Below are 23,626 nucleotides of genomic sequence, written 5' to 3'. Positions count from 1 at the left end.
GTGCCCAGGGTGGCGACCCAAGATGGGAGCTGACAGCCGCACTGATGGATCGCCTCGGGGGAAATTGGTGAAGTGCCTCTAGTCGTGCGTTTGATAAATCAGAGGCCTTAATACCAACATGGCTGACATCCCCCTGACAGCCTCTGTCAATGCCAGCTCAGACTGAGATGAAAGGGCATGATTACAAAGAGAACATGCACAAACTTTAATTAGAAATACACAGCCACCACAACCCAACCCGACACTATATTCAGACAGAGCTGTAGCGTGATGGTTTGAAAGCATAATAATGAAAAACCCTTCAAATGTAACCTGAAGTAGAGAATGGAAGCAAGTGAATATAATCTGATGGTTCTTTTTATCAAGCTGAATGATGAATTTCCGTTGTGAAGCTCAGTCCAAAATACTACTGCACAGTGGCCCCATACCCATACTCTTGATCTGGAGAGAACAAACAAAAAAGAATAGAAGGCCTCAGTTAGCTAGCCAACACTTTATCTACTCAATTACAAACGCTAAAATAAAGTCAAACTCACAGCTACCTGGTAAAATAGGTAAGATTTAATCCAAACAAGCACTTGATCTAGACTCATGTAGAGTAGTATTCCACACAGAACTTTTTCTTTAGATAAAGAACATTGGTTGGCAAGTCATACAAAGCCACAAAATATTTTTATAAAGGAGCAGCTAAATGTCAGCTCTGTTACCCAGGGCAGGTTTGCTGAATTGGCCAATCTCAATCAGGGAATCACAAATGCACCAAAAAGCACCTGTTTGTACACTTGTCAACTTGTGCCATGCTCTCATGCTTAATCCCACATAAAAGCACAAACAAGATTACACAGCAAACAGGCCAGGACCCAAGAAGCTGTCTTGCCTTTTGCCTGTTCCAGCAGGCTTATGTCAGAGAGTAAGGCAGAGACATACCCCGCCCCCCCAGTGAATCAGACATCCGGGTCCCAAGGCTAAACCTGCATACATGGTCACGCATGGATGATGACGGATGCATTTCCGTTAAGATCCACAAGGTCGTCTTCGATCTCATGATGCAGCGATGTCTCCCATATTTTCTCTCCCCTGACCTCTTCATCACACAACCTGCTTTGCATTCTCCGAGGCTGGACGACATGCCCCATCCAGCCAGCAGCAGGAGGGAAACATGCCCCGTCCAGCCAGCAGCAGGAGGGAAACATGCCCCGTCCAGCCAGCAGCAGGAGGGAAACATGCCCCATCCAGCCAGCAGCAGACGGCAAAGCAGAGGAGGCTGTAGGCATCTCAGCCTGTGCAGGGAGCACCAGCCGCACTCTGCGCTCTTCCAGGGCTGATGGGGAAACCATCATCATACAGCAGGCAAGTTTTCTGAAACCGCCGTATCCCTGAAATTGGATACACAAAACCGCAGAACACACCGAACTAACCGTAGGCGCGAAGAAACAGTGGCCCAACCTGTTTCAAGTTTCATCACCCTGAAAATGGCGGCAGTGTGGCGTAGTGGTGAGGAGCAGGGCTTGTAGCCAAAAGCTTGCTGGTTCTTAAGATACAACAGATGCATGTCTGTATGGGTTTCAACCCCACTTCTGGTAAGAAACACCTTTAATTACCAAACCTGCAAAACATACACTCAATGAACACTTTATGAGGTACACCTCTCTAATACTGGGTAGGACCCCCTTATAATATACATTTTTATGACGAGAAAACATAACAGTCCAAAGAGTCCTTTGTGTCCTAAAAATACGACTGAGAGCCCGTACAGTAGTATAGAATGATTATTAATAAATTTTGAAAAAGTGGAATTTATGCATGGAGTTATTTTACACTTTTGTGCCATATTATTTTAAGGGGGGAATGAGTACCTTGGGTAGCCAGTGTAGTGCACCATGCACTGTGGTCACTACTGATCTCCTCTCCGATTGGCAGAGAGCATGAGTCAGAGGTCACAGAGAGGGGCACATTCATTAGCGCCTTGGTGTGATGAGTTCAGACTTTAAAAATAAAACATTCAAGGAATAAAAATATTGCTGGGGGCATTTGGTTTTCCGGGGAGAGTATTTTTCGTGCATGTCCGAATAGCGTATGCAGTTTCTGGTACATCGCTGGCTTGTTTAATAAGTTTTTGCACGGGTGCGAGAATGATTCTCAACACTGCGCTGAAAAGCGCAGGAAGCCGACAGAGGTGAGGCCGTGGCGAGGGCCGACGTGCGTTGTGATTACGACACAAAACAGATTTGCTGTGTGCTTTATAGTACTACGGCAAACTGTGTTTAACAGACTGCAGCATACGGGTAGAGAGAGCGCTATACAGCTGCATCGTGAGGGACGAATGTAAAGTCTTCCACCGTCATGCGGCACAGACCGAGTCGGGCTGGAACAGATCATAGATTAACTTTACGAAATGAGTTTGCTTACTTTACGACACTAGCGATGGTCAACAATTTGTTGTTTTTGTGTATTAGCCTAACTGGGCCAGAAAAATACAGAGAGAAAGAAAGCACTGGCTGATTAGAAACGTTAACATAACATAACATAATTCATGAGGCAGCTCATTTCGAAGCTGGCTTCTGTATTTGGCACCCAGCAATGGCTGAGTGATAGCTGACTGTTACTGGAGGAAGTGAATGTCATTCTCTTTAATTACAGTAATTAGTATGTGAGAAAAGTTATTAATCGAATGATTACTGATATAAAGAGGCAGAGACGTGAGGTGTGTGTGTGTGTGTGTGTGTGTGTGTGTGTGTGCGTGTGTGTGTGTGTGTGTGTGTGTGTGTGTGTGTGTGTGTGTGTGTGCGCGCAGGCGCGCGCGCTCGTTTGCTGGGGGGTGAGGATGGACTCTTTGTCAGACCTGTTTTTCTCCCTCCTCCCTGACGCTGGACAGCAGTTTGAAAAGACCAGAGTGATTTTTAGTGATGCTAAAATATCAGATCAACAGCATCCACCTAACATCTGGAGTGCCTGCCTCGGTCTCTGAGCTGGGAGGATTAGAGAGAACAGGAGAATTACTGTAGATGTTTCTTGAATGGCTTGAGACATGCAGGTTCGGTTGCAAAAAATTACTGGCCTGACCTGACTCCTGTAGAGACAGGCGGAGGATAAGTCACTGACAGCAAAGTGGGAGAGAAATAGAGAGATGTGCATATAAAAGCATGCAGTTCGCATTTAACTCAGAGAGAGAAAAGATTATGACCGTACAAAGCAGGTTTATTTCCTGTCACTGTGGGTGCGGCTGGGGTAGTGAAGTTTGACGTTCAGGTGCCATACGTATGTAAGAGCAGGTGAAAGCATTGCAGAGACCGGAGTGTCAGTGCCACAGTAACCACTCCCAAAGGGAATCAGAGACCGCCAGGCCAGGCCTGTATGAAGCTAAATGCTGTTGAGAACCTGGTTACAAGGTAAACCAAGAGCAGTTAAACACATTACTAGTACAGATGTGAAGCAGTTTGTCTTCCTTCCTTTTGACATGGTGAGAGATGCACTCTAATCTCATCTTACTCCCTCTGTGTGTATTTTACAGCCAGGTATGGCATTTTAGTATCACTATACTCTTATCCTATAGGGAAACCTTGGCTACTTCACCAACATGAGTAGACTGCAGTGAGTGGGCAGCAGTGTAGCATAATGTTTAAGGCCTTATCACTGAAAGGTTGCCAGTTTGATTCCCCACGGGGGCACTACGCTTGGGCAAGGTACTTAACCCACAATTTGCCTCGGTAAATATCCAGCTGTATAAATGGATAAAATTGTTTAAAAAAAGTAACTTGTAATTGATGTCAGTTGCTCTGGATAAGAGTGCTAAATGCCAATAATGTAATGTAATGTAGACTTACATTTAGCTTTGTGAATCCTGTTAATGCTCGTTAACGGTACCACTGAAGAGAGCAGTGATGAAATTCAGGACTCTGAATTCATTTGTGTTTTCATGTCACCTACCCCTGGAAAAGATGGTATTTGAGGCCGTTTGCCTGTACAAAATATGCTTGGAGCCAATTAAGTGTGATACCACTATAATGTAGAACAGCTCGTTATCCCGATATAGTTCACCTTGATCATACTTTCCTACAGGAAACAAGCGACACTTACTTATCTTTACAAGCGACACTTACTTAGTATCTTCAAAATGAAAAATGCATTGATGCTCACCAGCGTATGTATCAATTCTATTCATGTCATTAAAATGTAAAATTAGATTCAAATTTCCAACATGCTGTTCACACCATTTTATAGTCCTTTAACCTAGTGTGTTCACTAATGACAGATTGTTATTTTACTCTCTGAGTATGCACCAGCTGAATTTGATAGGCGTCTTCATGGTGATGTGAAACATAGACTTTATCAGAATGCATGCTGCACAAACATATAGGCTCCACATGACTGAATTATCATTCCACCTTGTCTAGCAAACAGGACTCGACTCAGTGCTCCTAATTATCATTTTGAGAGGGTGAAAACCTCTAGAACTGTCTAAAACACTTTGATCCTCCACTTAAACCCCTATTCCACTAGCAACCAGAACCGTGAAGAAACGTCAGCTCGGATGTGTGTCCGCAGCTGGTCAGACCCACCGAGATGGAATGAACCGCAAAATTTCTGGTCACGTAGCTTCTCTGGTGCTGCTTCACTGAGACCAGGACTGTGGGCGGAGTTATCTAAGGGCAGACTCCATGGTGAGTTAACTTGATGGCATGGCATGAATTCGGACAATGGGGGTTACAGCTGTTTCTCCGGTTATCATAGAGATATCTAATGACACCAGAGAGGGTGAACCCTGCACTCTCCTTTACAGCACAGCCACACCTGTGTCTTCATCAGCAGAGCACCCACAATGGGAGGGTCTTTGTGCTCACCTCCATTTTCCACTCTACTTTCCCTTCTGCTGTTGACATTTCACTTGTTTCAGGCCTGCAGCCTTTAAATTACATTACATTTCAGTCATTTATATTACATTTACATTTATTCATTTCGCAGATGCTTTTATCCAAAGCAACTTTCAAGTGAGGCAGAGTAAAACACAAGCAAAAAACCATAAGGAGTCAACAATAATAGAAGCACTGCATGACCAGGTTTCAGTGGTTGGCCAGACAAGGCACAAGCTAGCTGTTAGAGATAACGAGTGAATTAAACCATTAGATTACTTTTTTTAATAGTTTAATAGGAAACAGTTTTGAGACATCAGAAATTCCTTTAGGTGGCCGTGTTTCAGGTGCTCAGGTGAGAGCGGAAGAGCTGTGTCTTCAGATGTTTCTCGAGGACAGAGAGGGACTCGGCAGAACGGATGAAGTGTGGAAGTTCATTCCACCGCTGGGGGACAACGGCAGAGAAAGTTCTGGATAGACAAGTCATTTAGCAGATGCTCTTATCCAGAGCAACTTATATAGGTTACAATTTTACATACAGTCCATTTATGTAGCTGGATATTTACTGAGGCAGTTCTGGGTTAAGTACTTTGCCGAATGGTACAGCAGCAGTGCCCCAGCAGGGAATCGAACCAGCAACCTTTCGGTTACGAGCCCTGCTCCTTACCACTGCACCATACTGTGGCCTTTCCCATGGAGCAGAAGCCGCAGTGAGCGAATGCAAGGGAAACTCCTCCAGCTCCTCCATGTCTGTCACTCACTCCAGCATGCCAGCAGGTTTCTGGTGATGCGCAAGAGGTCGTCATTTCTGCCTTGACATTTTGTGAAATGGAAGCTCTTCTCCCGTCGTAGCCCCCGTAGGGGAGACACATGCCATGCCAAACAGGGAGAGAGTGTGCGGTTCGTGCTCACCTTTACATTGGCCAGGTATGCCACGGCATGCTCATGCAGATTGGTAACGGTGTATAGAGGCACTGCACTTGATCTTGATTATATTTTTTGATATGGTGGGTTTCGCTGCCGAAGCACAGGAGGCTCGGATGCTTCGCCGCGGTTTTTACGCTGACGGAAAAACGTGTCCCTGCCATCTGCTCCACGGCCGGCTCCAGGGACGCCTGTCAGGTCGAATGTGTTCACCGGGCAAGAAAGGGAGAAACCATGGCAACGCTACCCTGCCCCTTACCCCCTCCCCCGCCCCATGCCCCCCCACCCCTCACACCCGGCACGGCACACCTGACGCGCCTGTCACAGGTTTGGCCTCTACCTGGGCAACGTGCAGGTGCAGTGAGGCAGCGCTCGTGGCACGTCGCCCACAGCAACCCTCCTTACCTCTGGCAGGGTTTGCTCCGGCAGACTCCCTGCCAAGGAGCCCTGACACGGATGTACACTTCCAGCCTGCTGGAGAGAGTACCTGCGTGCTTACCAACACCCACCCACCCCGTCAGCAAACAGCACCTGCCTGCCCTGCATCGCCTGCCTCAGTCAGAGACGGCCCTCAAAATGTCCTGCTGCTGAAACAGCTAGCTCTGTCTGCTGTAAGCTGTGGGTTCCAAACAGAAAATTACCAGTGTTGGGGAGTGGTGAACTACATGTATTTAAACTAGTAGTTTAACTACAGTTTGCAGTAGCTTGCTGGTAGTTCAACTACATTCATATTTGCATAGCGATTCAAGTAGTTAAATTACTTTTTTGCCATTTTTGTGTAGTTGTACTGAAACTACAAACAATTTTGGGTCATAAAAATCTGACATTCCTTGCTCTTTCCCACGAATAGTGGGGCATTTTATTTTTTTGGTTTATGTATGACCTGTGAACAAGTGGGCACTTTTTGCAATAAACTCAATTGAGTGGCATTTTTTGCTGGCATGTGACTTTTTTGTATTATATTTGGTTATAATTTCGTATCACATGTACATTGTCAATTTGATCATTTTTTCACAAAGTAGTTTGAACTACTTTTTCTGAGTAGCTTTAGTTAACCAAAGTACATTTCTCCCTAGGGTAGTTCAGCTTTTTCCAGTGTGAAGTAATTGGTAGCTTGCAAAGCTATGCTTTCAAAGTAGCTTCCCCAATACTGAAAATTACACAACATGCAGTGATTCTGGGGATATCTGTTTCATAGGCAGATGTCACGGTAATGCACACATTACCAAAATTAAGCAGGATTCGATTTCATACAGACACATATCTCATTCTTTTTTGTTGAGCTTTTCCTGTTGGATAGCTGAAACCCTGTGTGTATGCTGGCCTGTGTGTGTCCAGGTAAGCATATTTTTCATTGGGTGCTGATTCTGCGGAGTACACAGAAACCGCTCAATGTGTTCATCTGCACCTGAGCTGAGCATTTTGGCTGTACCACCAGCAGAGATGAGTCTTTTCTTCTTTCAGAAATGATGGAATCTGTCAAGACTGTGTTGCAGCACAAGCAGAAAAGTGTAAAGTAACTTCATCTTTTTTCACAATTTGAACTGTAACTCCTGTGTAATCAAATTGTAAATAACGTTTTTTTAATAGACTTTCTATAATCATCTTAATAAAAATAGTCAAAATGAACTTGACTACTTTACATTTACATATACCATCATCTCTGTTGATAAAAAAAAATACCATGCTTACACTCGGTACTAAACCTACGTATTCTTATCTTCATATTCAGATTCTTCATATGTACCGTTCTAAAAAAACTCTTGTAATTTTACTTATTACCATTACAGATATGGGGGAATAATTCAAACAGCTGGAGAAACCTCAGGGAATCGAACATCTGTGCTACCTGGGAGGTCCCGAGTTTTTCTCAAACTGCAGATCCAGCTGGGAACATAATGATGTAGAACTGCCTGTGGAATGATTTCCAGCAATTAACATGTGGCAAGAGATGATTAAAGCTGAAAAATAATTAACTTTACACGGCAAACTTGTTTGCATCAAAAACCAACTTGTACAGACCAGTGCTAAAAATACAAGACCACTGTTATGGTCTCACGTGTCTTTTTAACAATTCTTTTATCCTAGATTTTTACATGTTCATTGCATGTTTCACATGCCTATATTTTATATATTATATATATATCTATATATTTTAAATGATGGCTTTTGTATGGGAGCTCCATCCCCAGATATGTCTGTTAGAATTTTGTCCACAGAAAATGTTTGCAGCCATTGGCTTAAAGTTACTGCTAACAAACTAGTGACAACTGATAGATGGACTGATGGCAGCCAGATCACAGAAAAGCAGGAAATCCTCAAATGATGGGCCCTTCTACCAGCTACCCGGATTGATGTTAACTAACAGGTGCCACTTTGCCCGCATGCTGTGAAAATGGTATATGATCATGTTCATGTGTAATTTCGCCTGTCTGTCTGAGAACAATTTTTGAAGCCTGGTTGGCCCCCATCATTCTTAAATCATCATATCATTGCAGATGAGAGGACTGGATTCTGGTGGAATGACTTAGTATTGGTGGATGTTTGTCTTCACTGTGAGGAGCCCTTATTCCCAATGCATTCCCAATGCCCATTTTAGCTTCTCCTCGGGAAGCGCCGCCCTCTAGATTTACCTTACTACATGAGGTTTGTTTCAGGATTGGCAGATGTGGGATCTGCATTTTCAGAAAAGCAGTATAATCTGCAGCTGAAGTTCTGGCCCAGAACATTCCGGTAGTCCAGAACATTCCGGTGGCCCAGAGCATTCCGGTCTCTGTGTCATGGGTGCATCATGAGCAGAAATCACATCTTCTTGAAAAAAAAAGGCACATTAATTATATCACCATTATTTGTTGTTTATTCTACTTTGGGTAAACCCTTTCTTTATATAAAAAAAAGTATGCACAGCAAGGGGCACTGCCTTGTTACAGGTTTGCAGGTTACTACCAGGTTCTCACAGAAGATTCAGACCCATTGAGGATTGTGTGATTGACATTTGGGAGAAGGAGCCCTACCCTTGTTTCTCGCTGAAGAACTCACTTGTAAGAAACATGCATGGCTTCTTCTTATATATATATATTACAGAGTGGCAGTTCTTTTCCTTATGCTGACTGCCTTATACTGTCTCTACTGCTAATTACCTTTACAGCTTTAGATGATATATTCTCTACTATCCTCTACATTTCAGTTTCAACTGACAATTATGATGAACAAATTTGTAATTTGAAGCACTTGGTTACTGTTACTTGTAAACAGTTTTGCATCTACATTTCATGGGATAGCATGGCCTTTCCTTTTTCTGAATGAGCTGTCTGAAAGATAACGGAAGCCTGGTGAGTCACACTACAACGGCGTTCATTCGCTCTGACTCGCCCCACTCCTGCAGAGCCATACCTACTCAGCAGATCTAATTAAAATGCCAAATGGGGAATAATAGCAACAAAATATGACTCAGGGCTACTTTCAAGAGCACTTTTGATCACTGTGATCAGAATAATGCCTTTAAATTTTACAATAAAGACATGTAATCCAATCATACGTTATCAATAATCCAAGCATAGTCCAAGTTAATGCTTTTTGACGAGAAACATCCTGACTCAATCAAGCAATCTTTTTTTTTTTTTTTTACCTGGACTGGCCGTGACATGATCGCCTTTGACAGGATTCTATACTCGGCCGTCAATTTAATTCAAAAAGAGACGCTGCATTTTTGGTGCGGCTGGAGCTCCATGTCTTCCTTCAGCCACGCACAGGAAATTTGAGAGGACAGTGTCTTAAATAGTTGATATATGCACTCCCACAGATCCCCCCTCACAGCCCTGAATTTTGATGATCCAGGCCTCTGCAGTGAGCTGAAGATAACAGGGTGAAACTTTGCCTCTTTGCCGAGAGTCTTTCGTAAACATAGTTGTTCATACACTATTTTTCAACACCTCCTGTGACTTTAATACATATAATGTAAAAAAATTCACCTTCTGTACCACATGCTGTCAGTCACCAAACATTTTCTTGTAAGTCAGAGGAGAAAGAAATTAAAAGTAGAGCGTTGTGTGAAAGGCACATGCTGATGTACCCACTACATGCCTCAAGACAATGGTATTTTCTGCAGTGGCTATTGTGAATATAAATAAAGATATTCATCTATAATGAGTTTGGCTTCTGTGTGAGATGATAGTTAATGGAAATATTTTCACACTACCACGGAAAAGCAGTTTTCTCACTGGCTCCATGAACTTAAACTAACTTCTTTTAGGAGCTATACATTATTGTGCATGTAATTTTTTCATGTATTATCATTTCACACTTATTTTCCACCTGAAGAACTTTGGATTTTTTTCTCAATTAACTTCTCAGCAGATAATGGGGACCAGAACCCAAGAGAACTGCTGTGTATCTGAGCTGTCTAAAGCACCAAAGATAGTGTGTGTTCAGGACAAAAGATCATTTATTATGCCATAAAGGCAAGAGAGAAAATCTTTATTTACTGCCTTCATTGAACTGCTCATTTCAGTGCCTTTGTGGTCACATGCTAATGTACAAAATTCAATTAAAATGCATTATCTTATTTGATTGTATAGTTGAATTATTTAACATCATGATAGACGGATATGCACCAGAGCACCTAATTACTTGAGTGAGAAGAATTGTAAAAATTCTCATGATGGTTCATTCATCAGAATATGTATGCAGTGTGATTTATTACAAAATATTATTTATTTCATTAAATCACTGCTCTTACATTGAATAAATAAAGGAATGTGCTTGAAGGCCTTTCTTACTTTTTAAATAAAAATGTTTGTCTCCAAAGTTACTGATTGTGGTCCTCGTATTGTCATTACACATCATTGAGCCCTTACGAAATCTTCAGAAAAGAAAATACACACTGCCCTCTAGTGACCTTTAATCGTTAAAGGAAAGCATAATCAAATAAGATGGCAATTTTATTTCTCATTCTTTTTTTTTCTTTTTAGGAACAGAAGTATGTTCATTAAATGGTCAGCTGTCAATTCCTGAACCATAGTGTCTTCCCTCTGATCTCTGTACCACAGTGTGGAACCTATTTATGAATTTTTCCAGACACAGTGGATCAAGAAACAGAACTGTATTTGACCGGCTCCACTAGAGGGCAACACAGCCAACAAGAAGCCTGCACGGTCCTCAGTGTATGCGTAACTGTTTACAAGCCACAGCCCAGCCAATGGTGCAATAATGCAGGACATTAATTCTGCATGTTTAATTACTTATAATTCTTTGATGCAAAATGAATGATAGATTTTCTCATCAATTATTTTAGAACACTGTAATTCAAAAAAACAAAACATTTCTTTCAAGTAACTTTTTAGTTTTTGTTGCTACTATCAACATGAAACACCTTCTGTTACCAACACTGGTGTCCATCTTAATTAAAAATAGTAATAAACATAACAATAAAACTCCACGTAATTATGATCAATGAAACACATTAATTATCTCATTTTCATCTATAAGATTAATAATGTGAGGCACAGTGAAAATAGATTAACAAAATGACCTTAGGTTTCTAACTGAGATTTATTGAGCTCATTACTCGTTGCAGACCAATCACACTTTGGGTTTGAAGACCACAGTTTTTTTCTAAGGTCTTTCTTTACAAGACCACTCTGGATAAATGGGCATGCAAGTTGATTATAGGATAAACATTCCTACTACGTTGTAATTTATTCTTAAACAGCCCCAAGGCAAATTTGGCCTACAGGTCATTTCAGTTCCCCATATTGACTTGTAGGTCAATGGTTGCAGCAGTCATGGGTCCATTTAAAAAACAGACTGTTTCCTTACATGACTGCGAGGTGTGGTAGGCTTCAGAGTGATATCAGATGTCTTCTTTCCTTCCCTGCTTCTCTCACAGAAGTTGACAGCAAACATCTGATCTGCACAACTTCTGGCAAGTTAGCTACAAACGTAGCACCTGGCTATTTACAAAAATCATGCCAGTGTAAAAATAAATAAATAAATAACATCTGCTTTTCCTAAGCAGAGAGCAAAGACTCCGTCTGGTGATACTTAGATACATACACACCATTGGTTGGAATTGGACATGTTCAATGCTTACTTACAAAATCAGTTTTGTTTGTGGGAGAAAGCACAATGCACTTGGCATTGTACCTGGCTACTTCGTCCTTTACTGGTTCTAAAAACATCTTCCTACCTGGGTAACAACTACATCATTTGTGGTAAGCGTAAACAGCTTTTTTGGCGCAGCTGAGTTTAAGTGCAGAAACAGAGCCTGTCCATTTGTGATTAGTTGTACTCCATCACCCCGATGAGCAGAAAACATTTACCTTCTGCTGATAAATCAAATCACTTATAAATGATGTCGCTCCTTTCAATTTACTGATACATTTGTTTCTCAGTAAATCCAATAATAATAATAATAATAATAATCAGAAGGAAGATTGCTTTCCAAACCTAATTTTTACTTTCTATAAAATCAGAATTGCTCAGTGTGAGATTGGACACTACTGGAGAGAAGCTATCCCAAGGATATGGTGAGCTTTTCTTGCATTTTTGTCCTTAGAATTGATTCTCTTACATGGTTGTTTTTGGTTTCTGCATTTATTCTTTCTTCTTTATAAGAGTTTACACTGTCCTCCATATTTATTCACATCCCTAACTGGAATAAAAACATGCTATCAAAGAAAATTGTACCTATTGGATCTTTTTAATGTTATACTTTAATTTCACCGATTAATCAATTGCATTGATCACAATTATGAGAAAGTTCCCGCAGTGTTTTGAGATTTGTTTCAGAAGGCTGAAACAATGCAGGAGTGTAAACCGTGAAGCACTAGTGTCTATTCTGGGTTTTTAAGTACATATGTAATAAATCAGCTATATAATTTGCTCTTGCAATATTAATTTTATTATTAGCAGTACTTATCATAATTGAATAGAATCTGACCTGCCCATATGATCCACATAAAACTTATTTCCACACATATGCAAGCGCCCTCGTACATGTGTACTACATTATTACCCACAATGCGTTGCAGGCGCCCTCGCACATGTGTACTACATTATTACCCACAATGCGTTGCGCTGCTATTTTCCCAGACCCTCAGCGGCCTGAAGCCTTGAGCCGGAGCGGGAGTCGGAGTTTTGTTCTGGCACATTCGTATCGATATGCCTCCGAAGAAGCCAGCTCAGGCTGCAGCAGGTAGTAAGAAAACTCAGGAGAAGAAGAAGGAGAAGATTATCGAGGTAAAGACGCGTGTGTCATTTTAAATAGCAGGCTGTTTGGAGGTTAAACTGCTGCGGGGAAATGATCTGAGCCATGCCGCACTCGGCCCTGTGCGGCCGGCTGCTCTCTGTAGAGGAGTGACAGCCGTCAGCATTTTCTGTTTTAAGGCTGATCTTAATAAAATGAGAATTTTAGAAACCTACCTGTCGTCAACGAGCCGATAAGTTTGATGTCCGTAATTTTACTACAAAGAAACAATTTCAGTCCTGTTATGTAGAGCATTAAATAGCTGGCTAACGTTAGCATGCTACCTGCTCATTGTAAGGTATCTGTGGCCTGGCTTGCTAGCTGTCTTGGGTTAGCAATTCAAAGAACGTTTGGAAAGACTGGTAGCTATCTCTCTGGCTAGCGGATACTGTCTACCCTGTTTAGTTGGACTACGTGCTTCTAGTTATCCAAGCAAACTAGAAAGAGGATAGCGTTAGGTGGTGGCAAGTTAACTAGCTAATGATTGTGTTTGTGCAATTCTCAACGTTTGCATTGTGAAATTGGCCGTCAGACGTAGCTGGTTGGACTTTCTTACATGTTATCACTCAGCTGAGCACGAAAGCTAGCGAACTATTTAACCAGCAGCTGGCTACTAGATAGGTATGGTAAGTTACCATGTGTGTTAAAAAATTTCCTGGTGTGTCCTTTAAAATTGGCAACCTGAAAAGTCCTATAAAGTTAAATGTGGTGCTCTCTTTGAAAAATCATGGAAAAGTGGCATAATGTAAAAAAATATAGGTAGATAATTTATCAGAATATACCCTTCCTAATTCATTGTTCTCATGTTATTTCCTATGAAGTATAACGGTGTCAATTGTGCATGGCTGGCTAGCTGCTGTTTCCCAACTTTACAACATTGTTCCACGATTCACTGTTACTAAGGAAATATATGTAAGTGGGTGTTGCTCACATGTGGCCACTAGCAGCTGGGTAGATTTTATACGACAGTGGTGTTAATGTACTAATCAACTTCTCATTCAAGGACAAGACATTTGGACTGAAGAATAAAAAGGGAGCAAAGCAACAGAAATTCATCAAGACTGTCACACAGCAAGTGAAGTATGGCCAGCAAAACGCTCGCCAGGTATGTGATCCACTTTGTCATTTCTGTGAAAGTGTTTTTTTTGGCGTGGTGGATCATTTTATTTACTGTACAAGTTATCTATTCGCTTGTTAAAAATGTAATGTGCAAGTCATATATCGCATTTGTTTTGGTATTTTCACACTGAAACACTGAATAATGATGAGCAATGTGAAAGTATTAGTAAGGTGTTGTATTTGGAGCTGTGGCACAGTGTCACTTTGTGGTTGTACATGCATGGTATTGTAGATCGCTGCAGCTGAGACCGAGAAGAACAAGAAGACCGACAAGAAGAAGGAGCTGTCTGAGCTGAATGAGCTTTTCAAACCGGTAGTGGCTGCTCAGAAAGTCAGCAAAGGTACTCGGATTAATGATGACATGCAGGTTACATCTTCCTCATCAGAAGTTCCTCTGAATGTACCTTACAGTGATGGCTCAGAGGGAGTCACCCGTGTCAGCATTGCACAAGAGAATGTCTTCTCAACTAACCTACCTGGTGAAATGAGCAAAGAGCATTTTTATAGTTAGAGTTGCACCCAAGACCTTATACTATGAACTGCTGAAAGCAGTGATTACGAGAATGTTTGAGTATATTTGAGTGTGAATGTATTGCGTCCACATTAATATGCGATCTCTCTCCAGGTGTGGACCCTAAGTCAGTGCTGTGTGCCTTCTTCAAGCAAGGCCAGTGTACCAAAGGAGACAAATGCAAGTTCTCCCATGACCTCTCGCTCGAGAGGAAATGTGAAAAGCGCAGTGTCTACATCGATGGCCGAGATGAAGACCTCGAAAAAGGTGTGTGTGCCTATGTGTGCATGTGTGTGTCTCTCAAGGACTTCACTGCTCCAACCGGAAACCTCTTTTCCAATGTGTGTGCTGCTGGTAATTGATAAGACAGCAATGAATAGCACTGTTGAAAAAAGATGGAGTGTATTAACAGGAGTGTGGGTAGTTATGTGATGAACATCCTTTAAAACTCCTTGTATTGGAGTCTGAAGGCTGTACATTTTTATCGCTGTTTCGCTTCCTCTTGACAGATACCATGGAGAACTGGGACGAGAAGAAGCTGGAGGAAGTTGTAAACAAGAAACACGGCGAGACTGAGAAAAAGAAGGCGAAAACTCAGATTGTAAGATTTCTTCTTGAGGGTCTTTTTTGGACCATAATTCCCACATTTTTTGATATCCATAAAAATATTTGCAACTTGAAAAGTCCTGGGGACTGATTGAATATAATACTGTCCTTAAACAATTACAGAAAAGTCGCAAAGTCTAATGCAGTAATAACAATAAATTCTTTCACAGCTGTCAACATATACCTTTGCTGACTCATTGTTTTTGTGGATTTTCCTAGCAGGTCTTGCAGTGTCAGTGTCCTGATATTATCAACAGTTTTGCTCACTTGCTGTTTTGTACAGTATGCCCACGATCAAAAGTGAATAGTATTTGTACCTGCACATGTTTCTGTGGAAAACAAAGCATTTGTCAGTAATGTGACATGCAAGGCAAAAAGGTGTGAATTTGACAATCGCGACAGTGGAAATGGACATTGAACATCTTAAATTTGTCAAGACATTGAAAAGTCAAGGAAAATATCAGTCTGGAACACATACCCTGTTCCATGGCAGTTCTGTCGCCTCCTGTAGGTCTGCAAGTACTTCCTTGACGCCATCGAGAACAACAAGTATGGATGGTTTTGGGTTTGTCCTGGAGGGGGAGACAACTGCATGTACCGCCATGCGCTCCCTCCTGGGTTCGTGCTCAAGAAAGACAAGAAGAAAGAAGAGACGGAGGAGGAGCAGATTTCACTGGAGGAGCTGATCGAGAACGAGGTGAAGTTTCACGTCTGAGTCCATGTTCTGTTTTGGGAATAATGATAAATCAGTGCTGGCTTGTTAGGGATGGTAAAAATGTATGCTTAGATGCTAACACACAAAGCAAGTGACTGCGTACATATTGAAACTTGTATAACGAGGCCTGCAGAGAGGCAGTAGGCATCTAGAAATAAACCATACAGTACAATTCTAGAATATTTTCAGTTCTAGAAAATACCTGAAATGTCAGCATGTTCCGTTCTCTGATTGTCAGATATTTTGTAATCTGCACCTACTCTGAGAATTTGTTTGGTGACAGCATTTTGTTGGTGGGGACTTGAAGAGCTCGGTGTTGGCTAGGACCTGAATTAGAGCCTCAGAAATGGTCCTGTGTCCACTCGCTGACTCCCGCAGTAATGAGATTTTACTGCCAGAGGCGCTAAAGGGTGAGAAGGTCGGTGAAGAATCCCTTGGTTTCACTGCCAAGATTGAGATGTACCTGACCCGCATCACCCTGGCTCTGTGCCATAGAAGATGGTAATGCTTTTAACTTCTGGAGTGCACCTGACCTTGGGTCCACTTCAGCAGCATTCAGGGGCAGCTGTTCCTGACTTTACAGCTGTTACAGCTGATAAATAGCCCCAGAGAAATGAATACAAGTGCAGAATGTCTTCTGAGCTTGTGCTGTTCACTTGTTGTCCATACAAAATCAGAAGTCCTAAGAAGAGGAAGTGATGATGTTGAGGCATATTTATATTTTGTGTACTCTTTTGTCACAAACTCTGTTTTAACTGATTGCTACCATAATGAAATTCTGGTTATTATTCTGGTTAAATTGGTAGCAGTGGAATTGCATATAATTACCATTCTAATGTAGTTAGAAGAAATCAGTTAATTTAGATTTTAATTTAATTTCAGTTAATTAGTCTAGAATTTAAAGAAACCATGTTCTTCTAGGGTTTGACCATGCAAATGCATCTGATTATTGGTATTGTGCTCTCACTCAGTCAGACACACGTCATCCATTATAGCATCACTTGTGCAATAGTTGCCCTTATAAAGTGAAGTTTTTTTTATTGATGATCTTCCCCCTGTTTTAAAGTGTCTCTCACAGTAATGCAATATAACAAAATGGAACAACTTCTCTTTCCTGCTACTTACTGGACACACATGCTACAATGTGCAAATGAAAAATGCCAATTCCCAATATCACAGTAAATACAGATTCTGCACCTCTGCACACTTTAGCCCATGCAGGATGTAGACTGGCTCTGAACCAGGCTAGAATATACCATGCAGTATTGTAAATGGGGCAAAAACCTGTAGTTACAATGCCTGTGTCCTTCTGGGTTTTTTTTCAATTGGATCTTTAACATCAAAGACATTTTTTTTCTGACGCCTCAAGCAAACAACATGGCCGTCTCGAGTTTGTGTGTGGTACCCCCCCTTCATAATAAACCCCGGGAGGAGCCTGGAGTCAGGTTCCATTTCCATTTAAGTTTTACATTCATTCATTTGGCAGGTGCTTCTATATAAACTGACTTACAAGTGAGGCAGAGCACAACACAAGCAAAAGCCATACAAGGAGTCAATCTTAGACGCTATGTTAGACGCGCGGCGTACAGTGTTAGACGCGCTGCGTACAATGTTAGACGCGCTGCGGGTGCCTCGGGTGATTCTGTAGCGTTTCCTCTCACCTCGTCCGCAGCGATCTGCGCTGGGACCAAACGTCACCCGCATCACCCTGGAGACATTCTTGGCCTGGAAGAAGAGGAAGAGGCAAGAGAAGGCGGCGAAAGCGGAGCAGGACATGGAGAGGAAGAGGGCCGATTTCAAAGCAGGCAGGGCACTGGGGGTGAGTCCGACTGTCAGCTGCGCTCTGATTGGTCAGATTTCGGAGTGGGCAGGGCACTGGGGGTTAGTCGGATTGCTAGCTGCACTCTGATTGGTCAGCCAGGTCAGGGAGCCTGCTGGGAAAAGTATCATATTACACATGTGGCAGAAGCTGTTGTTTGGCACGAAGGCCAGTCAGTTCCTTGATGTCAATATTTCATTTTAGGAACTTTCTACTCCCTTTTCTTACCAGAAGGTGGTGACAAATGTTCACCAAAGCTTGGCTGTGACTTTAAATTGTTAACCTGTTCCCATAATAGAAATTGCTGATACAGTACAATGTACAGTAGGATAAGAAACATTGGTAATTGGAAGGTAATTCCAGTGTTGGTTTTGAAATTTTCATGACCTGTCAACAAAACTGTCATGATGAAATGTATCTGTAAATATGTAGTACTTATGTAGATGAGCAATATTTGACTCAAATGGCTCGTTTTATGCTTTGCATCTTAATATTTATTTTTAAAAGCTGTGAAGAGCGGCAAGACCTTTCCCATTTCCACAGTTCAGACAATCAGAGTGTCACAGCCTATGAGAACAGGGCCTTGCTGTATTGTATTGTCTTAAACAAATGCAAGTTAAAAGTGATCTTAACTGGGATACATTGAGAAAGAAAACAATTGCACTGTAACTTCAGGTTGTACACATTCCCTGGATATTGGCATTGATGTGGGTTTGCTCATATAGGTCAGCGGTCGTGAGGTGTTTGAGTTCCGTCCTGATCTGGTGAATGACGACGATGAGGAGGCTGACGACACTAGATATGCCGAGGATGACAATGACACCATTCAGGAGGTAAAAACCATTAAGTTTGCATTTACATTTATTCATTTAGCAGACGCTTTTATCCAAAGCAACGTACAAAAGTGCAAATACTCTAGCGTTCTGCTTGTTCCTGTAACAAAACAGTCACACTTCAGCTGAGAAGGTGATGAGATGTCTGTAAGAATAACCATATGGAAATGCTTATTATATTTACAATGACTTTTTTTCTTTACTTCCAGTAGTTAGACTTAAATTTCATATTCTTTGAAATATTCTGTCTAATATTCTTTGAAATGGACATTCTTTCACTTTATCACTTTACCTGAGTGAAATTAAATCAAGTGAAGTCATTAAAGCTAATCTGACGTTTGCAGGAGAAGTAATTACTTGTAACCTTCACAGGCTGAAGATGTCCAGGAATGTCAGGACATTGATTTGGCCAGGTTTGTTCCGAAAGAAGTGGACAACGCTGGGATCACAGTGGCGTCTGCTGACCGGTTTACTTCCAAATCACAGCCAGCAAACGAAACCGACGGTGAGCAGACAGAGTTTCAGATCAGCTTTTTCTAATTTTGTTTATGGAAATAAGGTCACACAGGCTGTTCTGCTTTAAGTGTTTAAATCTTACCAATCTATAAGCAACCTACAAACGGCCGGTCTGATTTGTGTTTACTTGCAGCGAACAACTTGTCAACTTCTGTTTGCAAGCACTGGAATCCCAGGCATCTTTGCCAGTGTATTTTGCCATCCTCATTGAGAATAATTTTAACCTCTGCAGTTGTTCTGTATCTCTGCCTGGCTGGTGTGAATGACAGAGTAGCGTTCAGTTAGCCGGTATGATCTTATCGTTCTTTATCTCTAACGCATGGAGAGGGTTTCAGATTTGGGTCGTAAATCTCTGTCAGCGCTATAATAACTGACCACATGGCCTCTCGTCTGCTGATTTCAATCATTTCCCAACTCTGTGCCATCTGCAGACAATAAGCTGAGCGAGGCGTCGGGGGGCCTGGAGGAGAACGGGGAGCACCGCGAGGGGGGGGACCCGGAGGGGGAGGACAGCGACGCCGTGCCCGTGGACGAGAACCTCTTCACTGGGGAGGACCTGGACGAGCTGGAGGAGGAGCTCCACACACTGGACCTGGAGGAATAACACCGGGACCGTGGGGGGGAAGCCGCGTTTGGCGGGCTGTGCGAAGGCCTGAGATGAACCACAGCCTTTCAACAGTAAACATCTTCATTCTGGAGTCCGGCAGCCAGCGCTTCCTTTGCCCCTCCCCCCTACAGTGTGTTCCTGGATGCAGCAGGACGGAGAGGCGTGGACGATGCCGAGTTTGCGTTCTGTAATCTCTGATCTGATTCGGCTTCTTTAACTTATTCCAGTGAATGGCATTTACAGTGGTCTGGCCCTGTGAAAGTGCTGTTTAAGGGTATGAATTCCATGCATTTGGACACGGCTGCCTGTTTCCCATTCGCTTGTATGTGATATGAAATCTCAAAGAACATTCAGTGGGAACACTTATGAAATATTATTGGCTAGAATGGATTAAGGTAGATATTTCCTAATTAAATTTCACATGCCTTACTGATTATTTTGGCAATATAATGCCTATGATGTCCCAAAAATGCTGATGAGAATAAGCTTTGATGGCGTTATCAAATTCAGAGCAATACAGTAGAACTCAGTCTTTACAAATATGGGTTTTCTTGTCTTGCTGAAATGGAAGCTTGTTTGTGGAATAGCAGGGAGTTTGTGAGCAGCAAAATGCCTGTATCAGGATGCAAATACTTCAGGATGAATTGCACAGGGTGCTCAGTTTCACGTCTTTAAAAGCCTCAAACGGGGACATTCTCAAGGGGAAGGTTACACTGGTGCATGGCTGTACAAATCATTGTTCTGCACATTAAAGAAGCTTTGATGAGCCGTTTAAGGATAACGCAAGAGGCTGTCTAAGGGGTAAATACCATGGCCGCAGAGTTGGCTGCTCTGCTGTGAATTGTATGTCATTTCAGAAACGGGAAAAAAGGCCTGGTCATTTAAGGCCCATTTGTCCTTGTGTAATTGGTTGTTTTAACTTCCCTTTCACCAATATGCCAAGATGAGTTGTAAATAAAAAAAATCTGATGTGATCTCTTGTTCCTTGTTTTAAAGTTCACTTAAAATGATTTGTGGCTAAACCGCATGCATGTGAAAAGTATGGGGTGGTACATGTTCAATATGAATTACTGAACACCAGTGACAATAGATGCAGTTTACACTAAGGAAACTGGGGGAAATTCATTCCATGCATTTTTCCCACAGTGCATCTTGCTGAATATTTCAGACCCAAATTGTAAGTTTCTATAAATACATTGAATGAAAAACATTGCTGATTGGTGTGTTATTCTAGTGGAAGTTTTGACTTCTTGGATTTCAGCAGTGATGTAAACATGTCCTGACCCTGACATGACCAGTAGATTACGCTGAAGGATTTATAAAAATATTTGGCAACCCAGGAAACGGTCAGATGCTCTCTGCTTGTGCTCATGTAGTTCCTAAACACTCCAGAGCCACTCTGCATCTAAGCAACAACAAAAAAAACACAATATTCTTTTCCTGTTTTGGACAAAGAAGGTATCTTTAGCCACCTCCCCAGAGATGAATGTTGTATTACTATATGTGTGGCATCACGCATTCAGAGGTTCACTGGGCCGTGTCCTTATGTCATTACAAAGGCATTTCCTATGATCTGCATTAAAAGTTATGCATGTTCACCATTTTCCTCGAGGGCAGTATGTGTGTGTGTCTCTGCTCCGCTCCCCTGGGATCAGTCTTGTTAATGACCACAAGTTCCAGATTGCATCCACACCATGTATGGTCTTTTTGCATTGACACAACTGCACAAAAACAGCAAAAAAAATCACTGTTCAAAAAATTCTTGAGTTTGGACATTACACATAATTGTGTGTTTGTGGGAGAATGAATATATATGAGTTCATAATGTATTGTCCTTTTTGATGGTGTAAAAAAATCAGAACCGGCTTAAGATATGTATTTTCTCTGAAAAGGAATGAGCAGATAGCATTTAAGTATTACACTTGAAAATATCCATCAGTATACCAGTTACAGGAAAGTAAACCAAATAAAAACAATGGTGTGCTGTGGTCCTCCTTTGGAATGCCACCTTATTGCAAACATACAGTACATAAAAACAACTAAATTAAGTCCTCTCTATGACTATGTTACAGAGGAATCGGTGAATGGGCCTATGTCACTGGGGAAATCCCCTCTGAAACACAAGTGCTATTTGTTCAGCTGCATCATATAGCTTTGCTACAGCTAGATTCCTTTACATTTCTCACCCTCGTAGTGCAAGTGTGAAATAGTGTTTATTCTTTTAATGTTGCACAAGAATGGCTTATACCCCTAACTATGGCGACTTGTAGACCTAAATCCTAAGGATTGGTTAAAACACTGGTTACTTAAAGAAAAAAAAAAAATCCAAGTGTTACAATGCATATCTCATGTTTCCATGACGGTTCTTTCAGGTTCCTAGCTGCTGTATGCAGTTGGCGCCTCGGTCAACGCACAGTCAGCTTTAGGTTCACTCACACTGCTGCCTGGAACAACTGTTGGGTCCTATAGGGGGGTCTAATTTTGGCACCCCCAGATTAAAGGTGGATCAAAAACTTAACCGTTGCACTGACACGACCAGGAGATTCGCTTACATTGCTGGAATGTCCCTGATCTCAGGAGAGCATTAATGTTTTCCAGCTGTTGCCTCCCTGGGTTACACACGCTGTGGCTGGTACTATTTGATAGCATGGAGTGTCCACATAAATAGTGATCTGGCCCCCCCACTCTCATCCAAAGCCTGTTTTATGCTGTATCGTTTGTACCGTTCAGTTTGACACAAATGCAATTATTCAGATGCTTGCTGTGTCACATGATGAAAACCCTAGTGACCACATGCAAGACTTTTCAGCAGCAGACACAAAAGAACAATTGTTTTCCGGCTAAAGCGCAAAAGAGCTCCGGTTTTACGTTTGAATTGTCTCTGCTGCTTATTGTCATGAAATGCAGAAGGCTTTTCATTGCCACATCCAGTTTGTAAGCGAAGGGACTGAGAGTTAAAAACAGAACAAAAGAAATGAGTCCTTTTTAAACTGCCATTTTAAGAAAGAAAAGAGAATTTTCTGTGTTACTTAGAGTAGACTTTTCCCCGTGTTTACTTTGTGTTTGAAACTACAATGAAAGATATCCAAAAGTGCGTTATATGAAACGGTCACAGATATGGGCCATTCGGACGATCGCATAAAGTACTGTATGACTCAAGACCATGTAATATGAAATATGTTTATGTATGTATTCAGTTGTACTTTTATAAGCTTTGATTAGTGGCCTGGATTAGTTTGGTATTTAAAGATGGTCCTCCGTGTGAATTACTGAACTCTTCTTCGAAAAGAAAGGGAGTCAAAGGGAGGTTTTGGGATTGAGATCGTCTTTTCCGCTCCAAGCAAAACAGGCAATCCACGTTTCCTTTCGGTGCTAAATCTGCGCTACACGTACACAAAAATACCCATGGGATGTAGCCTACATCTAACATTCTTCTGAACAAACTTCATAACAGCCTACGCCGTGTAGTGCCGAGTGACAGACTGACCGTATTGTCTCCTGCTTTAATTACAAAATTTGAAATTGTTAAGACGCTGGGGTTGTCACTCCCTCGGTTAAAGTTTGTCTGGGGTGAAACTGGTACTGTAATGTCCAGTAGTTAGCAATAGCGAACGGGTATTATTGGTGTACAATGGGTATACTTTTTGAAATATACATTTTTTCGAGTAAAGCTGCAGCTAACCAATCGTTTGCCAACCAATCTGAACCAGCGTTAAATGACTGCCCTATATGGGTTCGCAATGGGTTCTTAAAATCACTTAATTTAATTTTTTCGTTTGCCTTATGGGTCTTATTTCATAAATGACAAAGACCCAGAAGCTTCTGAGTCAGAGAAAGTTAAAGTACTCTTCTTCCTTGCCTATGCAGTATATATAGATAA

General features: G+C 41.8%; 1 protein-coding gene across 1 annotated transcript; it reads left to right on the top strand.

The window, feature by feature from the left end:
* Positions 1 to 12,862: 12,862 nt before the first annotated feature.
* On the top strand, positions 12,863 to 20,720 carry LOC118786311 (zinc finger CCCH domain-containing protein 15-like). The gene is made up of 10 exons (XM_036541448.1): positions 12,863 to 13,013; positions 14,024 to 14,125; positions 14,372 to 14,480; positions 14,765 to 14,917; positions 15,160 to 15,251; positions 15,768 to 15,953; positions 17,644 to 17,790; positions 18,516 to 18,623; positions 18,996 to 19,128; positions 19,571 to 20,720. Exons 1-10 carry the CDS (start codon positions 12,936 to 12,938, stop codon positions 19,741 to 19,743), a joined length of 1,281 nt encoding a protein of 426 aa, XP_036397341.1. The 5' UTR covers positions 12,863 to 12,935; the 3' UTR covers positions 19,744 to 20,720.
* The last annotated feature ends 2,906 nt before the right edge of the window (positions 20,721 to 23,626 follow it).

The sequence above is a fragment of the Megalops cyprinoides genome, chromosome 11 (genome assembly GCF_013368585.1).
Source record: "Megalops cyprinoides isolate fMegCyp1 chromosome 11, fMegCyp1.pri, whole genome shotgun sequence".
Classification (NCBI taxonomy): Eukaryota; Metazoa; Chordata; class Actinopteri; order Elopiformes; family Megalopidae; genus Megalops; species Megalops cyprinoides.
The sequence above is the reverse complement of the archived record's forward strand: the minus strand, read 5'-3'. Positions and strand labels throughout refer to the sequence as shown.

Coding starts and splice junctions, on each gene's coding strand:
- LOC118786311 (XM_036541448.1), top strand. CDS start 12,936: ATGCCTCCGAAGAAGCCAGCTCAGGCTGCAGCAGGTAGTAAGAAAACT. Junction 13,014..14,023: donor AGAAGGAGAAGATTATCGAG/GTAAAGACGCGT, acceptor TTCTCATTCAAG/GACAAGACATTTGGACTGAA. Junction 17,791..18,515: donor AAGCAGGCAGGGCACTGGGG/GTGAGTCCGACT, acceptor TTGCTCATATAG/GTCAGCGGTCGTGAGGTGTT.